General features: G+C 39.5%; 1 protein-coding gene across 1 annotated transcript in view; it reads right to left on the bottom strand.

Moving 5' to 3' along the window:
• Positions 1–22,050, bottom strand: part of LOC120860965 (ankyrin repeat domain-containing protein 31-like) — a 134,404-nt gene extending 112,354 nt beyond the window's left edge. The window contains 3 exon segments of the mRNA XM_040236671.1: positions 6,762–6,871; positions 8,687–8,745; positions 21,799–22,050. Of these exon segments, the coding sequence (XP_040092605.1) occupies positions 6,762–6,871; positions 8,687–8,745; positions 21,799–21,953 (324 nt within the window). The 5' untranslated portion in view covers positions 21,954–22,050.
• Positions 22,051–23,247: the final 1,197 nt, after the last annotated feature.

Raw genomic sequence — 23,247 nt, 5'->3', positions numbered from 1 at the left:
CATCATGGTTTTGATGTGCATTTCCCTAATGGTTAAAGAGATTTATTTAATATTTTCTCATGTGTTTATAAGCCATTTGTACATCTCTCTCTCTCTTTTTAAGCTGCACTACACAGCTTGTGGAACCTTAGTTCCTGGACCAAGGGTAGAATCCAAGCCCAGCAATGAAAGCCCCAAGTTGTAACCACTAGACCACCAGGGAATTCCATTTATCTTCTTTACTGAAATGTCTATTTATGTCCGTTGCCCGTTTTTTTAGTCAGGTAGTTAGTTGCTGCTATGAGTTTCCATATATTCTGTGCATCAATCTCTAATCAGATTTATGATTTACATATATCAACATGTTCTCCCTTTCTTCAAGTTACCTTTTCACTCTGTTCACAGTGCCATTTAATGCAGATAGGTTTTTAATTTTCATGAAGTCTAGCTTACCTATTTTTTATTTGGTTGCTTATGCTTTCATTGGCATGAAATCACTGCCAAAGAGAATGTCATGATACTTTCTCCCTGTGTTTTCTTCTAAGAGTTTTACAGGTTTGGCCCTTATGTTTAGTTTTTGTCTTAATTTCTTTTTATAAAAGAATTTGTGGAACTTAGGTAGAGAGAAAGGGAGTGTTCCTTCTTTTTAATTCCTAGTTTTCTCCTTAGTTCATTAATCCATCATGGTTCTGATGAGATAGTCTTGTCAGGTTCTGAGTTCTGTATTTCTCCTGAGGGCCAAAAATCATACAATCTCTGTGTCACAGTGTTAAATGCTTAATGGATTCTACTCAATCCTCAGGTCATGCCCCCAAAGCTGAAGTTGTTGTGTCCCTTTCAAAAAGGCTAAAATGCTCTGATAAAATGCTTCCATTTTAAGATTTCACAGCACACTGGCTTTCATTGCTTTAAAAGAATCCTTACCTTAAATATCTTATTAGAATCAAAGAAAATCTTTAGAAAAAGATCTCTCTTTGGGGGGCCCTCTACATTTGTTTCTATGATCAATAATAAAGCTTTCTGAAAATAAAACCATTAGCCTGAACTTCCAAACTATTTTTGATCACTGACAGTCATAATAACAAGAAAACACAAACTCATGTGAGAACTTCAATGTTCTCCAGTTAGTCAAAGTGAAAGTTACTCAGTCGTGTCCGACTCTTTGTGACCCCATGGACTGTACAGTCCATGGAATTCTCCAGGCCAGAATACTGGGGTGAGTGGCCTTTCCCTTCTCCACCGGATCTTCTCAACCCAGGGATCAACCCGGGGTCTCCTGCATTGCAGGCGGATTCTTTACCAGCTGAGCTACCAGGGAAACCCTCTCCAACTCACTGTTCACTGTTCACTGTTATTTATTGATAGTGCATCTTTACACTGCTCAAGGTTATTACATTGGTTCCACACATACATACTTCCTAAGCAGACTTTACAAAAAGCTCAGAGACCCACAGCGAAGAAGGAATTTTAAGAAGTAAACTTAGAAAGTCCCAAGGAGTAATTAAACAGTTTAGTTCAGTCACTCAGTCATGTCCAACTCTTTGTGACCCCATAGACTGCAGCATGCCAGGCTTCCCTGTCCATCACCAAATCCCAGAGCTTGCTCAAACTCATGTCCATTGAGTCATTGATGACATCTAACCATCTCATCCTCTGTCGTCCCCTTCTCTTCCTGCCGTCAATCTTTCCCAGCACCAGGGTTTCATTAAACAGGGTCTAATTAAACAGGGTAATTAAACCTTGGCTTCCTAGGTGGCTCACTGGTAAAGAAACCACCTACCAATGCAGGAGACATGGGTTTGATCCCTGGTTTGGGAAGATTCCCTGGAGGAGGAAATGGCAACTCATTCCAGTATTCTTGCCTGAAGAATCCCATGAACAGAGGAGCCTGGTGGGCTACAGTCCATGGGATCACAAAGAGTCAGACAAGACTGAGTAGGCACATGTGCACACACAGACACACATATTTATATATTCACTAAGTAATTTCTGAGTCTTCACAAAGCAATTCATTCAAGTATCTGTAACACCCACTTATCTTACTAGAGGATCAGTGAATTTTCCTGTTGAGGGCTAATTATTCCTTTGCTCCTACCCACATAAGGGAAATGCAAAAGATAAGAGAGCAAGTAAGAAGGAAGTTTGCTCCTGACTGCTGATTTTTTCCCTCCTTCCATAGGCAGAAATACTCCTCAAGAGATAATGCCTCAGAATATAATGGGTGCTGGAGCTGTTCATTTGTTGATTATCAAAATATAAGGATACACTCAATCCATCCTTTCTTAAGGGGTACGAATAGCTGTCTGTGCTGCTGATACATGTGACATTTTCCCCCTGCCCCTTCCAGGCAATTCAAGTGCAGACATTAAAAAAAAAAAAAAAAACAACCTGTTGGGGGAAGGGTATGAGAGGTGAAAGAAGGTTTAATTTGTATTAACTAAGAGTACTTGAAAAAGGAGCAAGTCTGTTTATATATCCTTAACCAAAAACCAATATTCTACTATCTGAGCTCTTCTACACCTGAATAATGGATTACCGGGAGAGAAATGGGAGCCTGGCCGACCAGGTCAGCTGGATCAACCCTGGCTCCATTAGGCATGGGATGTCTACCCTCAAACTAGCCTCACATTCCACAGAACGGAATACACATTCCTGCAGTGCTTCAGTGATCTTGATGAGTTATTGATAACATTTGCTTAAAATACTTTTCTCTCACACTGAGGCAGTGAAATTTGGTTATCTATACAGATTTTTTTTATTATTTTAAAATACCCACATGATTGTCTTTTAGACTGCTTGATCTGGATTTTGGGTACCATCTTTACATTGCTTCTGAGTTATCAAATGATAAAATGGTCATTTTAAACTGCACTATGTGTGCATGCTAAGTCACTTCAGTTGTATCAGACTCTTTGCGACCCTATGGATTACAGCCCTCCAGGCTCCTCTGTCCATGGGATTCTCCAGGCAAGAAAACTGGAGTGGGTTGCCATGCCCTCTTCCAGGGGATCTTGCTGATCCAGGGATCAGACCCACATCTCTTATGTCTCCTGCACAGGCAGGTTCTTTACCACTAGCACCTCCTGGGAAGCTCTAAACTCTACTGAGTAGTATCTAAATACAACTTAAACACAAAGTAATTTAAACACTGAATGACACCTGTCTTTACTCTGGCTGAGTTAGGAGCCAAGGCCCTGGTTTCATCCTATTTCTTTCCAAAATAATCCTAAGCAATTGCAACTTGGGGCAGAGACAGCAATTCTAGGACCCTAAGAATTAAAGAAGGCCAGGATGGGTTAGAGTCAGGAAAAAGATACCAGAGACATTAATAATCAGCACAGTAGAGTCAAGGAGTTCCCTAAGTTTTGCTCACTCACCTTGAATTTGACTGGTCCAGCTATTCATACCTCAAGAGAGGTAGCTAGTAAGAGAGAATGCTACCTTCTCCTGGGGCTTAAAAAGACCCTGCAGGATGCAACCTACTATATACAGAATAAACAACAAAGTCTTACTATACAGCACAGGGAACTATATTCAATATCCTGTGATAAACCATGAATATGAAAAAGAAAAAATATATATAACTGAATCACTTTGTTGTACAGCAGAAATTAACAACGTTGTAAATCAACTACACTTCAATAAAATTTTTTAAAAGCCCTTACAGTACATATCAATATACACATAATCTCTGTAACCTCTGGCTTTACCAACAATGATCCTTCTTCCATTTCACAACTGTCAAACAAGGCTTGGGTTGTTCATTTCTCTTTAAAGGTTCTCTCTAATGTTTGTTTTAACTGATTTCACCTTTACATATGGATATGGGTGGAAAGTGGAAACTGCATAATGGAAAGGAAAAGTGAAATTCAACCTGATTCAGAACGCTTAGACAGCATTTCAGAGAACAGAAGATGGAAGAGGCAGCCTGATGGTAATAATCACAGGATTAATCATTATTCCCTGTCAAATAAGCATCTTCCAGATGATTAAAAGCTAGTTATATTAACAGTAAGAACAATGGTGCCTACTGTATTAGGCAGGCTTCTCCAGAGAAACAAACTAATATGATATGTATATGCAGAGTAAGAGATGTGTCCTAACTGGCTCATGTAGTTATGGAAACGGGCAAGTCCAGATCTGCAGTGTGGACGGTCAGGCTCAAGACCCAAGAAAGCTGACAGTAGAGATAAAGTCCAAAGGCTCTCTGCTGGAGAATTCTCTCTTGCTCAGGGAGGCTGGTCTTTTTCTTCTATACAGGCCCTCAACTGGATGGATGACGCCCATTCGATTACGGAGGGCAATCTGATTTACCCAAATCCACTGACTTAAATGTTAATCTCATTCAAAACCATCCTCAAAGAAACTCCCAGAACGTCTGACTATTTGGGTACCCAATGGCCCAGTCAACATGTAAAATTAACTAGTATACCTTCTAATTTGGATAGTAATGTCTCTAATTTTCTCTCCAGACATACTACTAGGCTCTCTAAACAAAATTTTAAAAATTTCTAAAGTAAAAAAATAAATAAAATTAAATTTAAAAACTTCTATGTAAAATTTTAAAACTGCTTGCCATATAGCACCTATAAAGAATAAGAAAAGGTACTGCAAGACCCAAAAATGATGAGTATGAGATATTTTAAAACACTTCCTATGGTTTTAAAAATTAGCGTGGTACTTGTCAAACCAAAGATTCTCATCATCATCTTCACAGTTTGCCCTTACTTAAAAGGTTCCACTATTTCTTTTTAAAAAAATTTTTACTGGAGTATAGTTGCTTTACTACATGTTTACTATAACTTTAATGCTGTGTTGGTCTCTGCTGTACAGTAAAGTGAATCACTTATATGTATACATATTTCCCCTCTTTTTTAGATTTGCTTTCCTTTTAGGTGACCACAGATCACTGAATAGAGTTCCCTGTGCTAGACAGTAGGTTCTCATTAGTTATCTATTTTATACATAGTGCTGTATATATGTCATTCCCAATCTCATCATTTCTAAAGTTGTTTTGAAGTTGAAATGTCAGTATTATATCTGAGTTTTAACAAAAAATTTTGTTTAAGAAATCTGTTTAGTAACTGAATTATTTAGAATTTACTTAACATCAGATTTTGAAGCAATACATATTCAAGTTGTGAAACAATACATTATTTTTTTATTTAAATTAACTTTGGGAAGTTATTTAAAGAGACCAGTGCCTTTCCTGGTCTGTTTATTTGATAAAATCAGTATCTCTCACATAGTTAAATTTCTAAAGGTTTATTTTCAAAGAATAAAATTAAAATTAAAAACTGTGAAAGCAGCAGTATCTGTCAATTGAAAAAAATTAATTAGAATTTGCTACAGATGTTTAACACTTTGATAACATGGCCTAACTTACTGTTTAAAAAAATGGGGGAGAGGCAGGGGAAAGTTAAAGGAGGTATCTATTTTACTACCAATGAAATTCAATGAAGGCAAAAAGAGAAGGACACATACCAAATACTTCATTCAACCTTCTTATCTTAAGAAGCCCATGGCCAGCAGATAGCTGATTTACAATCTGATGAAAGAATCTTTGAAAGATACTCAGTCCTCTAAGGCAACTGTTTCAATCTAGCTGATAATTAGAAATTTCTTGGGAGGCTTTTGAAAAATGGAGAGTCCTAGGTTCTACTCAAATATGAGTTTGAGTCTATATTTTTAAATAGCTTTGATTACCAAAAAGGTTTGGTAATCAAGCTTTCAAAATTACCATTCTGAGGTACAATCTAGAGCCAAGTACAATATTCACATAATAAACGTTTCTGAGATAAATAGAAAAAATTTAATTTTTATTTCCCATTTCACAGTTACTAAAGCTAAAGGGGAAAATTTTTTTTTCTTCTTAATTCAGAAGTTATAAAACTGATATTTAAGCGAACTATTAGAAACTAAATATAGGAATCTCCAGCTTTTAAAAAAATATTTGGTGTTGTATTTTTCTCTTTTGACTAGTTATACAAGTTATACACCTTCCTAGGTATAATATCACAGAAACTTTCACAATCACTCTTTGAAACTGTTGTCAATTTCTGCTATTAAAATACATGTATTCTCTCTTCCATTCCTTAAACTCTGTAGTTATCTCTGGTTAGCTAACTTATTTGTGGCAAGGTGCTAAATGAATCATCCCTTACTTTTCCCCATGGTGACTGCATTAAAAAGAAACAAGTGAAAATTTGTGTATATAAGTGTATGCCTGCACACATGTACTCTTTCTCTCACACACACACACAAAGGACAACAGAGGGATCTTTCAGTGGCCTGTATCTCAAATTATACCACACAGATTAGTATCTTATTCACAAATTTAAGGTGACCTCTGGCTGGATGGCATCACCAACTCAATGGACATGAGTCTGACTGAACTCTGGGAGACAGTGATGGACAGGGAGGCCTAGGGTGCTGCAATTCATGGGGTCACAGAGTCAGACACGACTGAGCGACTGAACTGAACTGAACTGAACTAACATACAATGGAGATGAAAACTGTTAATTATTATATCTTATTGCAGCCTATTTTAACCTTCTCAATCCCACATTTCTATCAGAAAGAGAAATAAATAAAGGAAAAAGAGCCTAAAACATTTGACTTTTACATAAGAAACAGTGTGACTGGCTAAGAAATGGGAAAAACTGAGTAAGAAAGAAAAGCAAAACAATAGCAAAAAGAATTAATCATGAGTAATTTGCCCTTATTTCAAATAGCATTGCTAATTTTTAAAAAGCATGCATTTAATCAGTATGCTACACACCTGTAAGACTGTATCCTCAATAAGAATAAGCATTGTTTGATTTATACCCATCTGCTCCTGTGGATCCTCTCTGAATCTGAATCTAATCTGAATCTCTGGAGAAGATGCACCTAAAATGAAATACAACCACAGGTCATTTGCAATAGTGTTATTGCTTTGCTTTAACAATGACCCAAGGCAATTCACTCACACATACACATACACAAAACTGTAAATGGTTAATAGTGAAATATGCCTAACTTTGGTACTCTTCAAAAATGCAAATTAAAATAAACAGATACATTTTACTTACCAGTTTGGCAAAGATTGCATATATCCTGTGTTGGATCTAGAGAGAAAAAGTCATCTTTTCTAGGAGGCAATATATGTCAAAATCTGACACGTGTTCATCCTTTAAAATCAAATTAATTTTAACTGCTTATTCTAAGGAAATAATCAGAAAGGTAGGCAAACACATGGAGAAACATCAAACATTATCAAATCATTATGTAAAGGTACATTCATATGGAATAAAGGCAGCAATTTAACAGGCTGAGGTAGATCAATATAACAAAGAAAAAATATATGTAGGACAATACTAATTATTAAAAAACATATTTATATTGGTACACAAATGTCTAGAAAAAAACACAAATACTAAACACTGGCAATTGTTAGGCACTAAATTAACAGAGAAAAGTAAGCGATGGGATCTTTCACTTTCTACATTATATAATATTACACTTTAAAAATGTTATACTTTTAATAATTAGCAAAATAATTAAGGTCTATCCACCATTTGGAAAAGGGAAGGGAAGAAAAGGGAAGGGGAAGCAAAGGGAAAAAACTCTGTTGGAATATTGAAACAGAAATCTAACTTCTTCCTAGTGGCATTTTATACATCATAAGAATACATTTTGGAGGCCAATATTACACAAAATCCCTTCCAATTACATGTAGGAAAAACTGTTCCAAGATCAAACTGTAATTTGCCATTGGGGTATCAGGTGAGATGATGTACAGCGAGGACTTTGTGAACCACAGTTGACCCTTGAATAACAGGGACTGGACTACCTTAAACATGGTCCACTTAAACAAGGATGTTTTTTAATGGACACACATTCGGCCCTCCACATCCGTGAGTCTGGCATCCACAGATTCCACCAACCCTACATGAAGTCGTGTACTGTGTTTACAATTCCCAGCTGGTGGAGTCTGTGAATGTGCAGTACACAGATGTGGAGGGCCAACTACGGAACTTGGGGATTTGGGTGTATACAGGGGCTCCTGCAAACAGGCCCCCATGGATACCTAGGCACAAGTGCACACACACAGAGTTCCATGATGGTTAAGACATTTTCCTTCCATCCTACACCTATTTCCAGATATTCTCCAATAAAAAATGGCTCACAAGAAGAATCATAAAAGGAAATAACCCACTATTTGAATGGCTTTCTGCAAAACTGATCTTTCTGAACTGCAACAATCAGTGATAGATTTTTCTGGAAGTGTAAATATTGATTTAGAAGTGGACTCAGGAGGTTTGGAGAATTTGTAAGTGAAAGGCTCTTTTTAAAAAATATATACCAAGGATACTTGTACTTCAATTTTAGTCTGACAGAATCAGACTAATTATTAAAAAGTATTATTCACTTTGCAAATAGGAAAGTTCAAGGGTTAAGTGGGAGATCTCTGAGGGGAGAACTGCTATCCCAACGCTACTTCCACATTATCAGTAGCCCTCTTTAGGAGTCATAAACATCTTCTAGAAGTTACAAACCCCACTGCTATCCTTATAACAACAGATCTTAAGATCTGTTACAGATGCCTGTAAGAAATTTATTCTGTGTAAAGTTAAAGAATAAGACTAAATATAAAAGAAGTTAATAGAATAATAATACTTGGAAAATTAAAGGGACTACTTAGTGAAAAGAATTATTTCTCACCTTTACTGGGATGGAGACTGAACTCAGATCTAAGAGATGTGTCTTGATTAAAAAGCAACCTTTCAAAAATAAAAAAGATGGAATAGATGTTATGATGTTTCTTAAACAAAGACTAACAATTCAACTGGCATTTAAGTTTTTTTTCCAGTTTTACTGAGATGTAACTGACATATAATATTGTATAAGTTTAAGTTATACAATGTGATGATACACAGCATGCATTGCAAAATGATTAAGTGAATAAACTTTTAATATAGTTCAATGTAAATGACTCATAAAAATTATAACTAAATTTGCTAAAACTCCTAGTTATACCACTATTAATATTCTATATCAGTGCATTTTTTCAGAAATATAGTCTTTAAATTAAAACTTATCCAAGATGACTCATGCACCTATGGGTACCTAATTTTTGACAAAGGAGGCAGGAGTATACATTGGGGCAAAGACAGCCTCTTCAATAAGTGGTGCTGGGAAAACTGGCGGCTATGTGTGAAAGAGTGAAATCAGACCACTTCCTAATGCCACGTGCTCAGTCACTCAGTCGTGTCCGACTCTTCGACCCCCTGGACTGTAGCCCGCCAGGCTCCTCTGTCCATGGGGATTTTCCAGGCAAGAATACTGCAGTGGGTTGCCATTTCTTCCTCCAGGGGATCTTCCCAACCCAGGGATCGAACCCAGGTCTTCCACACTGCAGGCAGATTCTTTACCATCTGAGCCGCCATGCAAGCCCTCCTAATGCCACACAAAGATAAACTCAAAATGGATTAAAGACCTAAATGTAAGACCAGAAACTATAAAACTCTTAGAGGAAAATATAGGCAGAACACTTTATGACATAAATCAGAGCAAGATTCTCTATGACCCACCTCCTAGAGTAATAGAAATAAAAGCAAAAATAAATAAGTGGCACCTAATGAAACTCAAAAGCTTTTGCACAGCAAAGGAAACTACAAACAAGGTGAAAAGACAACCCTCAGAATGAGAGAAAATAATAACAAAGGAAACAACTGACAAAGAATTAATTTCTAAAATATACAAGCAGCTCATACAACTCAATACCATAAAAACTAAAAACCCAATCAAAAACTGGGAAAAAGACCTAAACAGACATTTCTCCAAAGAAGACATACAGATGACTAACAAAACACATGAAAAGAGGCTCAACATTGCTCATTATTAAAGAAATGTAAATCAAAACTACAACGAGATACCATTTCACACCAGTCAGAATGGCCATCATCAAAAATTCTACAAACAATAAATGCTGGAGAGGGTGTGGAGCAAAGGGAACCATCTTGCCAGTCAGAATGTAAGTTGATACAGCCACTATGGAAGGCAGTACGGCGGTTCCTTAAAAAACTAGGAATAAAACCATTATACGACCCAGCAATCCCACTCCTAGGCGTATACCCTGAGGAAACCAAAACTGAAAAAGACACATGTATCCCATTGTTCACTGCTGCACTACTTACAGTAGCTAGAACATGGAAGCAACCTCGATGCCCATCAACAGATGAATGGATAAAGAAGCTGTGGTACATATACACAATGGAATATTACTCAGCCATAAAAAGGAGTGAATTTGAGTCAGTGTCTAATGAGACTATTATACAGAGTGAAATAAATCAGAAAGAGAAATATAAATATCATATACTAATGCATATATATATGGAATCTAGAAAGATGGTACTGACAGATTTATTTGCAGGGCAGCAATGAAGAAACAGACATAGAGAACAGATGGACATGCGAGATGTGAGGAGGGAGAGAGTAAGATGTATGGAGAGAGTAACATGGAAACTTACATTACCATATGTAAGACAGACAGCCAACAAGAATTTGCTGTTTGACTCGGGGAACTCAAACAGGGGCTCTGTGACAGTCTAGACAGGTGGGATGGGAAGGGAGACGGGAAGAAGCTTTGGGAGGGAGGGGACATGGGTGTACCTACGGCTGATCTTGTTGATGTCTGACAGAAAACAACAAAATTCTGTAAAGCAATTATCCTTCAATTTAAAAATAAATTTAAAAAACTTATCCAAGATGAAAATTAAGACTTATTCATGTGCTCTGTTCTTTTTAAATAAGTACTCTGTTATTTTTTGATATTTTGGAGTAAGGGGCAAACATCAATATAGTTTTTGAACAGAAGTGAAATGAGGAGATGATATGAAGGAACCAGCGCTGGTGGGTTTTCTTCATTCACCTTTCTCTACATCACAGAGAATTTAAGATCCCAGGGTTAAATTCAAGTGTATATTTTCAGAACATAAATTACAGAAATTAAGTTTTGGATTCACATCTTACTATGTTCTAGGCAGCACCAAGGTAAAGAGAAAAGACAGTCCTTGTTCTCAAGAAGCTTCAGATCTGGCGAGGGATAAAAACAGCAAAGATATATCATGGCAAGTATGCTACTAAGCAGAGCATTGTAAGTATGCTACTATATCTCATTCTAAGTATGCTACTAAGAATTTATCTTGTTTAAAAAATCTTTAAAGAATGAAAGAAAATGGGCAAAGGATTTGAAAGACACTTCTCCAAAGAGGATATACAAATCAGTTCAGTTTAGTCACTCAGTCATGTACAACTCTTTGCAACCCCCTGAACTGAAGCATACCAGGCTTCCCTGTTCATCACCAACTCCCAGAGGTTGCTCAAACTCATGTCCATCAAGTCAGTGATGCCATCCAACCATCTCATCCTCTATCGTCCCCTTCTCCTCCTGCCTTAAATCTTTCCCAGCATCAGGGTCTTTTCCAATGAGTCAGCCCTTTGCAAAAGGTGGCCAGAGTACTGGAGCTGCAGCTTCAGCATCAGTCCTTCCAACGAGCATTCAGGACTGATTTCCTTTAGGATTGATTTGTTTGATTTCCTCGCAGTTCAGAGGACTTAAGAGTCATCCCAAAAACACAGTTTAAAAGTATCAATTCTTCGGCACTCAGCTTCCTTTATGATCCAACTCTCACATCCACACATGACTACTGGAAAAACCATAACTTTGACTAGACAGAATTTTGTTGGCAAAGTAATGTGTCTGCTTTTTAATATGCTGCCTAGGTCTGTCATAGTTTTTCTTCCAAGGAGCAAGCATCTTTTAATTTCATGGCTGCAATCACCATCTGCAGTGATTTTGGAGCCCAAGAAAAGAAAGTCTATCATTGTTTCCATTGTTTCCCCATCTATTTGCCATGTGATCTTAGTTTTCTCAATGTTGAGTTTTAAGCCAGCTTTTTCACTTTCCTCTTTCACTTTTATCAATAGGCTCTTTAGTTCCTCTTTGCTTTCTGCCATAAGGGCGGTGTCATCTGCATATCTGAGGTTACTGATATTTCTCTTGGCAACATGAAAAATGCTCAAAAATACTAAGCATTAGGGAAACCATAATGAGATACCACTTCACACCAACCAAAAACAAATAAACAAAAAACAAAAACAACAAGTGTGGCAAGTATATGGAGAAACTGGAACTCTTGTACATTGCTAGTCGGAATGTAAATTGGTACAGCCACTGTGGAAAACAATATGGTACATTCTCAAAAAATTAGACAGATTTAACAACTGAGAGCAGAGACCTGAATTTGTACACTTATGTTCACAGAAACACTATTCACAACAGCTAAAGGGTGGACATTGACAAGTGTCCACTGACAGATGAGTAGATAAACAATGTGGAACCTACATACAGTAGAATATTTTTCAGCCTTAAAAAGGAAGGAAATACTAATACATGCTACATCATGGATAGACCTTAAAGACATCATATTAAGTGAAAAAAGTCAGACATAAAAGAACAAAAATGGTATAATTCCACTTACATGAGGTATAGAGAGTAATCAGATTCATAGAAACAGAAAGCAGAATGGTGGTAGCAAAGGGCTGAAGGCAGGGAAGAATGGGGAGTTATACACAGAGTGTCAATTTGAGAAGATGAAAAAATTCTAGAGATAACTAGCAGTGATGGCTGCACAACAACGTGAATGTATTTTATGTCACTGAATTATACACTTGAAAATGGTTAAAATACTATTCTATATTATATATATATATATATATATCTCACCATGATTTAAAAAAAAATGTTTTAAAATCTTCCCAGAATCCAAGAAAGTAACAATGTACTAAGGCATAAATATATGATTTGGAATGAGTTTTGTTTTTTTTTTTACTCATTTTACCTGTTTATGGAAAACTACAAATAACAACAAATAAAAGACAATAGTACACTCACCATCCGAGTGAAATAACTATCAGTACCCAGCCATTATTGCTTCCTCTATAACCCTTGCCATCCTCTGCACCCAGTGTGAGTCTCTTACTAGATTATTTTTAAAGCAAATCCTGAACATCTTATTCCATTTCATCTGGAAATATTTCAGTATTCAACTCTAAAAGATAAGGACTCTTTTAACATAACCATAATAATCACACCTTTAAAAACAGCCGAAACTACATGCTTAAAAAAGCTAATAACTACTTAATATTAATAAACATTATATGGTCTATAGTAAGCAACCTCTTTAATGGCTCTCAGTATTTACACCCTTGTATATGGTATTTATCCTTGAGTATGGACTGGATCCAGCAACTCTTCTCATAAACAAAACACAGCAAATAGGTTGGGATGTGTCCTCACTGGCTTCCATCCTATCCTCTCATTCTCTTGCTGCTTCCCTCTTGTGGAAGCCAGCCTGCCATGTTGCAATGCCCTTTGCAGAAGCCTACACAGCAGGAAACTAACGGGAGGCTCCCATCAACAGAGAGGAGCCAAGGACTGAAGTCAACAGCCAGAGAAGGAGCTGAATCTCACAACCTCCGTTCGGGTAGTGGCTCCTTCTCATGAAACCGTGAGGTGAATGCAGCCTTCTGAGTCCTTGAGCCTGATCATTAGTCAAGCCACTCCTTGACTCCTGAACCACAGAAACTACACAATATGTTCACTGCTTTAAGAAGTTAATACGTTTTGGAGTAAGCTGTCATACAGCAATGTAAACTAACAGAGAGATTGCAGTCAGATTTCCCTGTCTCTTTTTACAATGGTTCGTTCATATCGGGATCCAAACAAGATACACACATTGCATTGGTTGCATGTCTCTTAAGTCTCTTTTAAAATCTGTAAGTTATACCTTTCCCTGCCCCTTACAATTTATTTGTTGAAGAAACTGGGTTGTTTTTCCCATATAGTTTCCCACATTTAGGATTTGAAGACTGCATGTCATTTCACGTGTTCGTCTGTCCTGTATATTTCCTGAAAACCAGTTATTAGATCGAGAAGTTTGATCTGGTTCAACTGAGGAGGCAATATGTGTACTTTCTACAGGAGATAACAAAGAATGTGTTGAGAAAGGCAGGCACGCACATACCATCTTTCACTCCTCCTAGGCCTTGGGTCTGGAACATTTTCCCACTAAAAGACAGAGTCCTCCCAGCCTGTACTGGACTTACCACCTTGTGTGGGAATACACTTCCCTGTTTAGCCTCAGCGTGTACTCCTCTGTTCTGTTGAAAAGTGTGTGTCATACAGTAGTTGGCCAACCCCACTGCTCTATGTGTCCTGTGTGGAGTGAGGATGAAGTCCTTCGACCAGTGGTACCAGAGGGGAGTGTGCAGGCCAATGACCATGCATCAGCTCAAGAGTGACTGCTGGCCATGAGGGACTGATGCCCACTACTGCAGCTAATCTTGCTCCATCTCTTCTCTCGGAGTTAACAGCTTTCAGAATGGTACTCGGCACCATTCTGTTTTAATCATTGGAGGAGTCATTATTTTGATATAGATCCTGACCCAAAATGTTGCTTTCTTTAGCTATTTTAGTCCAGTTATTCATTGTCTCACTGTATCTTGCTTTATATTTTTCCCTTCTGCAATTGTATCCTTTATAACAGGTATTTATCTAGACAATTCATGAGGACAGTGCTAGTCTATCTTAAAGGACAAAATGAACACTCATTTTGCAGGGTATTTTATTCAATTAGCCTTTAAATGCACTTATAATGTTCAGAGAATATGATTTGACCTGAACATATACCTAAATCTATATAATAATGAACTATCCTAGAAAGTGGTTCTGTTTAAATTTATTGAACAGGATTAGTTTGAGATGTATTCTTTAAATGTTGTTGAGCAGTAAATATTTACCAGAGGCTGAGACAGAAATTAATGATTGGTAAAGGGTTCTCAGGGCACATATAAGAAAAATGAATCCTTGCTGTTGTTCAGTCACTTAGTCGTGTCCAACTCTCTGCAACCCCATGGAGCAGCACGCCAGGCATTCATGTCCTTCACCATCCCCCAGAGCTTGCTCAAATCCACGTCCATTGAATCAGTGATCCCCTCCAACCATCTCATCCTCTGTCAAGAACAGAGGACAGAGGACGAGATAGAGAATGAATCCTGCCTCTTAGTAAACAAAAAACAAGCAAACAAAATCTTTTTAGTCAGCGATTTAAATTCTTACAGATTAGTAGCAACACCTACCAAGCCATAAAAGAAACTGGATGCATTTTCCAGTTTCATAAGGTTAGGACCAAGTCCAGGCTCTCAGAGTACTTTTCAGACACAGTTATGGCATCCTCATTCTTTGAAGGCCTTGCTTTATGTAATTCCACTGGTCGTCAAATCCTTTCTCAGATTTTAGCAAAAGCACCTTAATAGCTGCAACATTTAAGGATTATTTAACTATGTGAAACTGTATGTTTTGCCTGTTCTCAGGTCTTCTAAGACCTATTTTTCTCTTGTCGGTCAAAGTTGGAAGCTTGGGCATGAAAAACAGAATAAATTGCATACAAGTAAGCAAAGAAGATGCAGGAGGGAAAAGTGCAATGGCATTCAGCTCCAGCAATGCTTAGACTTTACTGTATTTCCATACCAATAAAAAGAACACTAATTTTTAACCCTGAGCTATGAGGTCTGAAAGAATGATGTTTATATGGCACTGCAGAGAATCATTTCAAAATGAATTAGAGGGGGAAAAAAGATTGGTTAGCCATGACAGTGAGCCATCTATAGCCTAGTTCTCCCGTGATTACAACTAAAAACTCTAGTAGAATATTTCTTAAAAGCTATCTGAGTAATCTGAAAAGTAAACAATAGCAGGTAAACTGGGGACTGAAACTAAAAGCTAAATAACAACCTTGTAGTAAGTGAGTCTCATGGTTTGCTTGGGTTTTTTTGGTTCAGTTTTTTGCTGTTATTTTTCTTTGTTTCCAGCTTTGACCCAAAGCCTAAACCTAGAACTGCACAGTGGGCACAGATACCAAAAACTTCAGAAGAAATCCTTCCTAGCTTTATCAAGAAAATTAGAGAAAGGGCCCCCTGAACACCAGAAGGTGTGGGGGAAATCCTTGAGTTTTGCCGTTTTCTCTTTTTAGCTTTAGAGCTATACTGCTACCAACTATGGTAGCTTGGACACTTAAACTCAAGAGAAAACCTGTTTCTCTCCTCCTAGAGGAACCATAATCCCAAGAGTATGAAAAGAATCTCTTATTTTCTTCTCTCTTGTTTTTTTTAACACTTTGCCCTGAAGATGGCCCCAGCTGCAGGAAACTACAATGAAAGGCTGACACTGAAAGAAATCCATCTTTCCGGTCATATAAACCCACATGTGGGGGTAGAGGGAGGAGAGGGTGCATGAAAATCCTGGAGAAAAGAAAGCAGGGAGGAGGACCATCTAATTCTGTATGTGATCCAACATAAGTCTGAGGCATTCTTAAAGGAACGATGCAAAGAGATAGAGGAAAACAATACAATGGGAAAGACTAGAGATCTCTTCAAGAAAACTGGAGATATCAAGGGAACATTTCATACAAAAATGGGCACAATAATGTACAAAAATGGTAAGAACCTAACAGAAGCAGCAGAGATTAAGAAGAGGTGGCAAGAATACACAGAACAATAAAAGAAAGGCCTTAAAGATCTGGGTAACCACGAAGGTGTGGTCACTAGCCTAGAGTTGGACACTCTGGCATGTGAAGTCAAGTGGGCCTCAGGAAGCATTATTATGAACAAAGCTAGTGGAATGATGGAATTCCAGCTGAGTTATTTAAAATCCTAAAAGATGACACTGTTAAAAGTACTGTACTCAATATGCCAGCAAATTTGGAAAACTCAGCAGTGGCCAAAGGACTGGAAAGGGTCAGTTTTCATTCCTATCCCAAAGATGGGCAATGCCAAAGAATGTTCAAACTACCAAACAACTGTGCTCATTCCACATGCTAGCAAGATAATTCTCAAAATCCTTCAAGGTAGGCTTCAATAATACATGAACCAAGAACTTCCAGATGTACAAGCTGGGTTTAGAAAAGGCAGAGGAACCAGAGATCAAATTGTCATTATTCATTGGATCACAGAGAAAGCAAGGGAAGTCAAGAAAAATATCTACTTCTGCTTCATTGACTACACTAAGGCTTTGACTCTGTGGATCTCAACAAACCGTGGACAATCCATAAAGAGATGGGAGTACCAGACCATCGTACCTTACTTTTCTCAAGAGAAATCTGTATGAGGATCAAGCAGCAAAAGTTAAAGTTTACATGGAACAGTGGGCTGGTTCAAAATTGGGAAAGGAGTACAACAAGGCTGTATATTGCCACCCTGCTTATTTATCTTATATGCAGAGTACATCATAAGAAATGCCAGGCTGGATGAAGCACAAGCTGGAATCAAGATGGCCAGGAGAAATACCAACAGCCCTAGATAGGCAAAAGATTCCACTCTAATGGCAGAAAGCGAAGAGGGACTAAACAGCCTCTTGAAGAGGGTGAAAAAGGAGCATGAAAAAGCTGGCTTGAAACTCAACATTAAGAAAATGAAGATCATGGCATCCAGGCCTATCATTTTATGGCAAATAGAAGGGGAAAAGTGGAAGCAGTGACAGATTTTATTTTCTTGGGCTCTAAAATCATTGCAGATGGTGACTGCAATCATGAAATTAAAAGATACTTGCTCCTGGAAGGAAAGCTATGACACACCTAGACAGTATATTAAAAAGCAGAAACATCACTTTGCCAACAAAGGTCCATATATTCAAAGCTATGATTTTTCCAATAGTCATGCACAGATGTGAGAGTTGGACCCTAAAGAAGGCTGAATGCTGAAGAATTAATGCTTTTGAATTGTGGTGCTGGAGAAGATTCCCTTAGACTGCAAGGAGATCAAACCAGTCAGTCCTAAAGGAAATCCAACTATGAATATCCATCGGAAGGACTGATGCTGAAACTGAAGCTCCAACACTTTGGCCACCTGATGCGAAGAGCCGACTCATTGGAAAAGACCCTGATGCTGGTAAAGACTGAGGGAAGGAGGAGAAGGGGACAAAAGAGGATGAGATGGCTGGATGGCATCAGTGACTTAATGGACATGAAGTTGAGCAAACTCTGGAAGATAGTTTGGAGGCTGATGTGCTACAGTCCATAGGGCTTCAAAGAGTCACAACATGACTTAGCGACTGAACAAGTCTTAGGCTCAACTCTGAGCTGTCCACATGCAGAAGAGATTCAAAAAAGCATAATAAAGGCTTAGAGAATTGAACTATGATATTAACTACTTCCCAAATTCCAAATTAACCCCTGAATGGTACATGAGCCAGACAGACTCAGACAGCATAATAAAGGCTTTGAAAATTGAACTGATGTAACTACCACCCACAGAAGGCAATAGAATGGGCAGTCAGATCTAATCAGACTAACTGTCTCTTACAACAAACAAAAATCAACACCCTCTAGCAGATTTTAACAGGAACAAGAGTACAAAATATAACATTCAAAATATACAGAATATTATGCAGAATTACTCAACATGCAACGAAAAGGAAAATCTGACTAATTCTTGAAAGAAAAGTGACTTTACTTTCTAAAGTTTGATATTAAGTTGACTGTGTTCCTTCCCTTACCACCTCATTGTTCCCCTTCCCTTTCTTAAAGCAATAGTGCACAACTTAGATTATTTTTGCTTAAAAAACTTGAACGAAAAACTTCATGCCACGGATTTTTTTCTTTTGCAAGGCACCTGTTTATCACTTTGTTCAAAAGTAAATGTTCCCCTATGCTTTTGAAATAAATTTCCTTTTGTAATTAAAAAACAGAAAAGATAACAGATTTGAATGTCCCAGGCTGTCCAGTCCAGATGCTGGAATTATAAGACAAAGATTTTAAAACAGCTATTTAAATAATTCTCTAAGAGATAAAGGTAAACATTTATCCAACGGATGACAATGAAGTTCTCAGCACAGAAATAAAAACTATAAAAGAGAATCCAATGGAAATTTTAGGAGATATAATTGCTGACAAAGGTCCGTCTAATTGAAGCTATGGTTTTCCCAGTAGTCATGTATGAAAGTGAGAGCTGGATGATAAAGAAAGCTGAGTGCCAAAGAATTGATGCTTTTGAACTGCAGTGTTGGGGAAGACTCTTGACAGTCCCTTGGACTGCAAGGAGATCCAACCAGTCAATCCTAAATATTCATTGGAAGGACCAATGCTGAAGCTGAAGTTCCAATACTTTGGCCACCTGTTGCAAAGAACTGACTCATTGGAAAAGACCCTGATGCTGAGAAAGACTGAAGGCAGGAGGAAAAGGGGTCGACAGAGGATGAGATGGTTGGATGGCATCACATGACATGAGTTTGAGCAGGCTCCGGGAGTTGGTGACAGCCCAGCTTGCTGTGGTCCATGGGGTCACAGAGTCAGTCACAACTGAGCTTCTGAACTGAACTGATTATCTAATACCTGAAATTAAAAATTCACTGGATGGTCTCAACAACAGAATGGATATAACATAGGAAAGGCTAAGTGAATCTGAACACAAAGCAATAGAAATTATATAGTCTGAAGAACTGAGAGAAAAAAAATGAAAAAAGTTAATACAGCCTCAAGGATCTGGGAAACTATCAGAAGGTCTAGCATCCACATCATTTAAATCCCAGAAAGAGAGAAGAAAAAGAATGGTACATAAAAAATATATGAAGAAATCATGACAGAAAACTTCCCAAGTTTGGTGAAAGATATAAGTTTATAGATTCAAGAAACTCAGGGAACTCCAAACAGGAAGAACACAGAGAAAATCATTACCAGACATGTCATAATCAAACTTCTAAAAACCAAAGATGGAAGGAATGGAAGCAGACAGATTTTTAAAAGATGATATATTACACAGATGGAAAATGTCATTTAAATGGGGAAGGAGGTGCTTGACTACAAGGGACAGGGAGCACAAAGGAGGATTTGGTTTTTTTTTAAGTAACAGAACTGTTCTGGATCTTGAGTGTAATAATTATTATGACATCACGTACTAGTCAAAATGGTCCCCACATACCATTAAGAGCAAATGTTACTGTCTGTATATATAAAAGAACCAGAAATCTGAATACCATCCTATACTGCCGCCCAGCTCTCATCCTCCATATCACGTCAATCACCATTTCCTACCAAATTTACTTTCTAAAGATTTCTCAGATTTGTCCTTTTGCCTCTGTTCCCACTGTTTCTGCCTAGCTGAGTTTTCATCATCCCAGTCTGTTACTGCTTTGATCCCAAAAGCTAACCTGAATAGCCGCACTTTGCAAAAGGTAACCCATGCTCTAACAGTATCAACTTTAACCCAGACACTTGTGAGAAATGCAGAATCTCAAACCCCACTCTAGAACTCCTGAAATTGGAATCCACCTTTTAACAGGATTCTGAAGTGATTTAAAGAAATAAAAGACTTTTCATTGGAATTTACAAATCCAGGGCATGCATGAGTGAATGAAAATCTGATTATGTTACTCCTCCACTTAAGATCTTACAGACTCATACAAGCTATAAGAAGCCTTACATGACCTTATCCTACCTTTCTCTCCAACCTCATCTTTCACCACACCTATCACGACATTTAACATGTCAGTAATACTTAACTGTTTGCACGTTCCAGCGCATATAACACATTGCTACGTCCCACCACGACACCTTTACCCAGGCAATTCCCTTGGCCTGAAAACTTCTCCATCTGACTTAACTCCTATCCACCTTCATGCCTCTACTCAGAAGCCAACCCTGTATAGCAGATGGGAATCCACCTGTCAATGCAGGAGACACGGGTTTGATCCCTGGTCTAAGAAGATTTCATATGCCAAGGGGCAGCTAGCCCCCTGCCACAACTACTGAGCCGGCGCCGGTGTGCCAACAGCCTACGCTCAACAGGAGAAGCCACCATGATGAGGAAGCCCGTGCACCCCAACAAAGAGTAGCTCCCCAGTGACTGCAACTGGAGAAAGCATACGTGCAGCAACTCAAGGGAACCAAACATAAATAAATTACAGAAGTCAACCCCCTCTGAGCTCCTAAACCAGCCTGCACCTACCCCCAACCCTGAACTTGCCACACAATATTGAAATGATCTGTTTATGGCTTTCCTGGCCTGTAGGTTTCTCAAAGGCAGTGGCCTCTTCTCTTGTATCTTCTCCCCGTGTCCAGCACAGAGAACTAGCTATGTTTTGATGAAAGAACTACCATCTTCTCTTGATTCTTATAAAGCTATCCGTCTCCACTTTGGCAGTAGCCAGTTCCCCCATCACACGATCGTTTCTGGAAAGTATAGGAACTGCCCCTTACACCTGAGTTAGGAGTCGCTTGAAGCGTAACGCATGAAGGGTTTAGACCCAATACTTTTGTACCTGTACAAAAGAGCCGCAGACTAAGAAAGCGGGCTTTTTTAAAATGCCATAATGGTGGCTCAGAGGTTAAAGCGTCTGCCTCCAAAGCAGGAGACCCGGGTTCGATCCCTGGGTTTGGGAAGATCCCCTGGAGAAGGAAACGGTAACCCACTCCAGTATTCTTGCCTGGAGAATCCCATGGACAAAGGTACCTGGTAGGCTACAGTCCACAGGGTCGCAAAGAGACACGACTGAGCGACTTCACTTTCTTTTCTTCCAGTGCCAGTTAACTATAAAGCTCATTCGGTCCTAGGTGGGGGGTATGGGGAGGCTTTGCGGGTCTTTACCTACAAAGTTCTTAGCTCAGGCCTGGGCGCCCCACAGGCCCTACTCGGGCCTGCACGCAGTCTGGCTGGGCACACCTCCCCCTCAAATCTCCGAGGGCCACCCGCCGCCAGGGCCCCAGCCCAAGGGCGCTCACCTTCTCCCGGGCAGCGCCTCCTCCTCAGGGTCGCTCTCCGTCACGGACCCCTCTACCACCGTTTCATCGCTGTCCCAGTCTGCGGCCTGGGAGCCTTCTTCCATCTCCACGTCGCACTCGGAGTCTTTCTTATCCTCCTTCTCCAACTCCTCCATTTCCGCAAAACAAACAAAAAAAATGTTAATTAAAAAAAGTAAAAATCACAAAACAAAGATTGCTCTGAGGGCCAGGAGAAATTATGAGTTAATAACATTCTTGGCGGGAGACGGGCCTGTTCTGCGACTGCAGCGCCTTAGGCCGCGAGTGCGTAGTGAGGGAGGCGGGCGAGCGCCGCGGTGTGATCGCACGCGGCCGGCAGGGGGCGCCTCACGCGGCTGGCAGGGGGAGTCGCGCGCCGCCGGCAGGGGGAGCCGCGCGCCGCCTACAGGGGGAGCCGCGCGCCGCACGTTGGCCCCGTCCCGCCCCGCCCCGCCCCGCCCCGCCTCGCCCCGCCCCGCCCCGCCTCGCCCCGGTAGTGGCGGAAGGAGCCGAGCTAGCGCGAGAGGACCCAGGGTTTCTCGATGAGCTAGGGAGTGGCTTGCTACCGCACCCGCTTTCCGCACCTTTGCTTTGGGGCCCAGCGGTCAAGGGACTGCAGCTGCGGCCTCCGGGATCAGACAGGATGCGTTGCCGCAGACAGACCGCAGGCCGAGCCCGCCTAACGCTGCCGCCAGAGCGGGAGAGCTGGGTCAGGTCCCCGTGCAGCGCCATCTCCGGGCTTGTGAGACGCAGACCCCGGAAGGAACTGTCGCCTCTGACAGACTTTTCTGAAGCCAGAATGTGATCTTAGCCCGAAGAGTGCTTTTGAGTCCACCAATTGCTGCCCTTTTCACACCCACTTCCCCCCAAAGTCGCCTTAAGTAGGCAAAAACAAAAATATTAATAAGGAGTTTTTAATCATCAGCTGATTTATTAATAATTGATGTATCTTGTATTTCTTCTCCCCCCACCCCCCCCTCCACCTTTTGGTTTACCCTGGAATACAGATTGTGTAGGAAAGGCAGGTTAAATGCTTTATTTTTTTTCCTTTATTAATTTTTGTAATAATATGGGTGCCTGAGTGAGTGAGTCAGTGATAATCGCTCAGCCGTGTCCGACTGCAACACTGTGGACTGACTGGAGCCCACCAGGCTCCTCTGTCCATGGAATTCTCCAGACAAGAATACTAGAGTGGGTTGCCATTTCCTTCTCCAAATATGGGTGCCTAGCAACATCCGAAAATTACCAATTATTATTTTAAAATGAAGTGACTAGATTTTTATAATTTGATTTCAGCCTGTTACAAAGTTTTAAATTCAAACTCATTTAAAACAAAGCCAAGCGAGCTCCACCTGCCCAGTGAGAGGAAGACTCCAATATGACAGGCTGCTTCTGCATCAGTTCAGTTCAGTTCAGTCGCTCAGTCGTGTC

Source organism: Oryx dammah, unplaced genomic scaffold (genome assembly GCF_014754425.2).
Source record: "Oryx dammah isolate SB20612 unplaced genomic scaffold, SCBI_Odam_1.1 HiC_scaffold_11210, whole genome shotgun sequence".
Taxonomy (NCBI): Eukaryota; Metazoa; Chordata; class Mammalia; order Artiodactyla; family Bovidae; genus Oryx; species Oryx dammah.
Note: the sequence above shows the minus strand (reverse complement) of the source record. Positions and strands in the feature narration are given on the sequence as shown.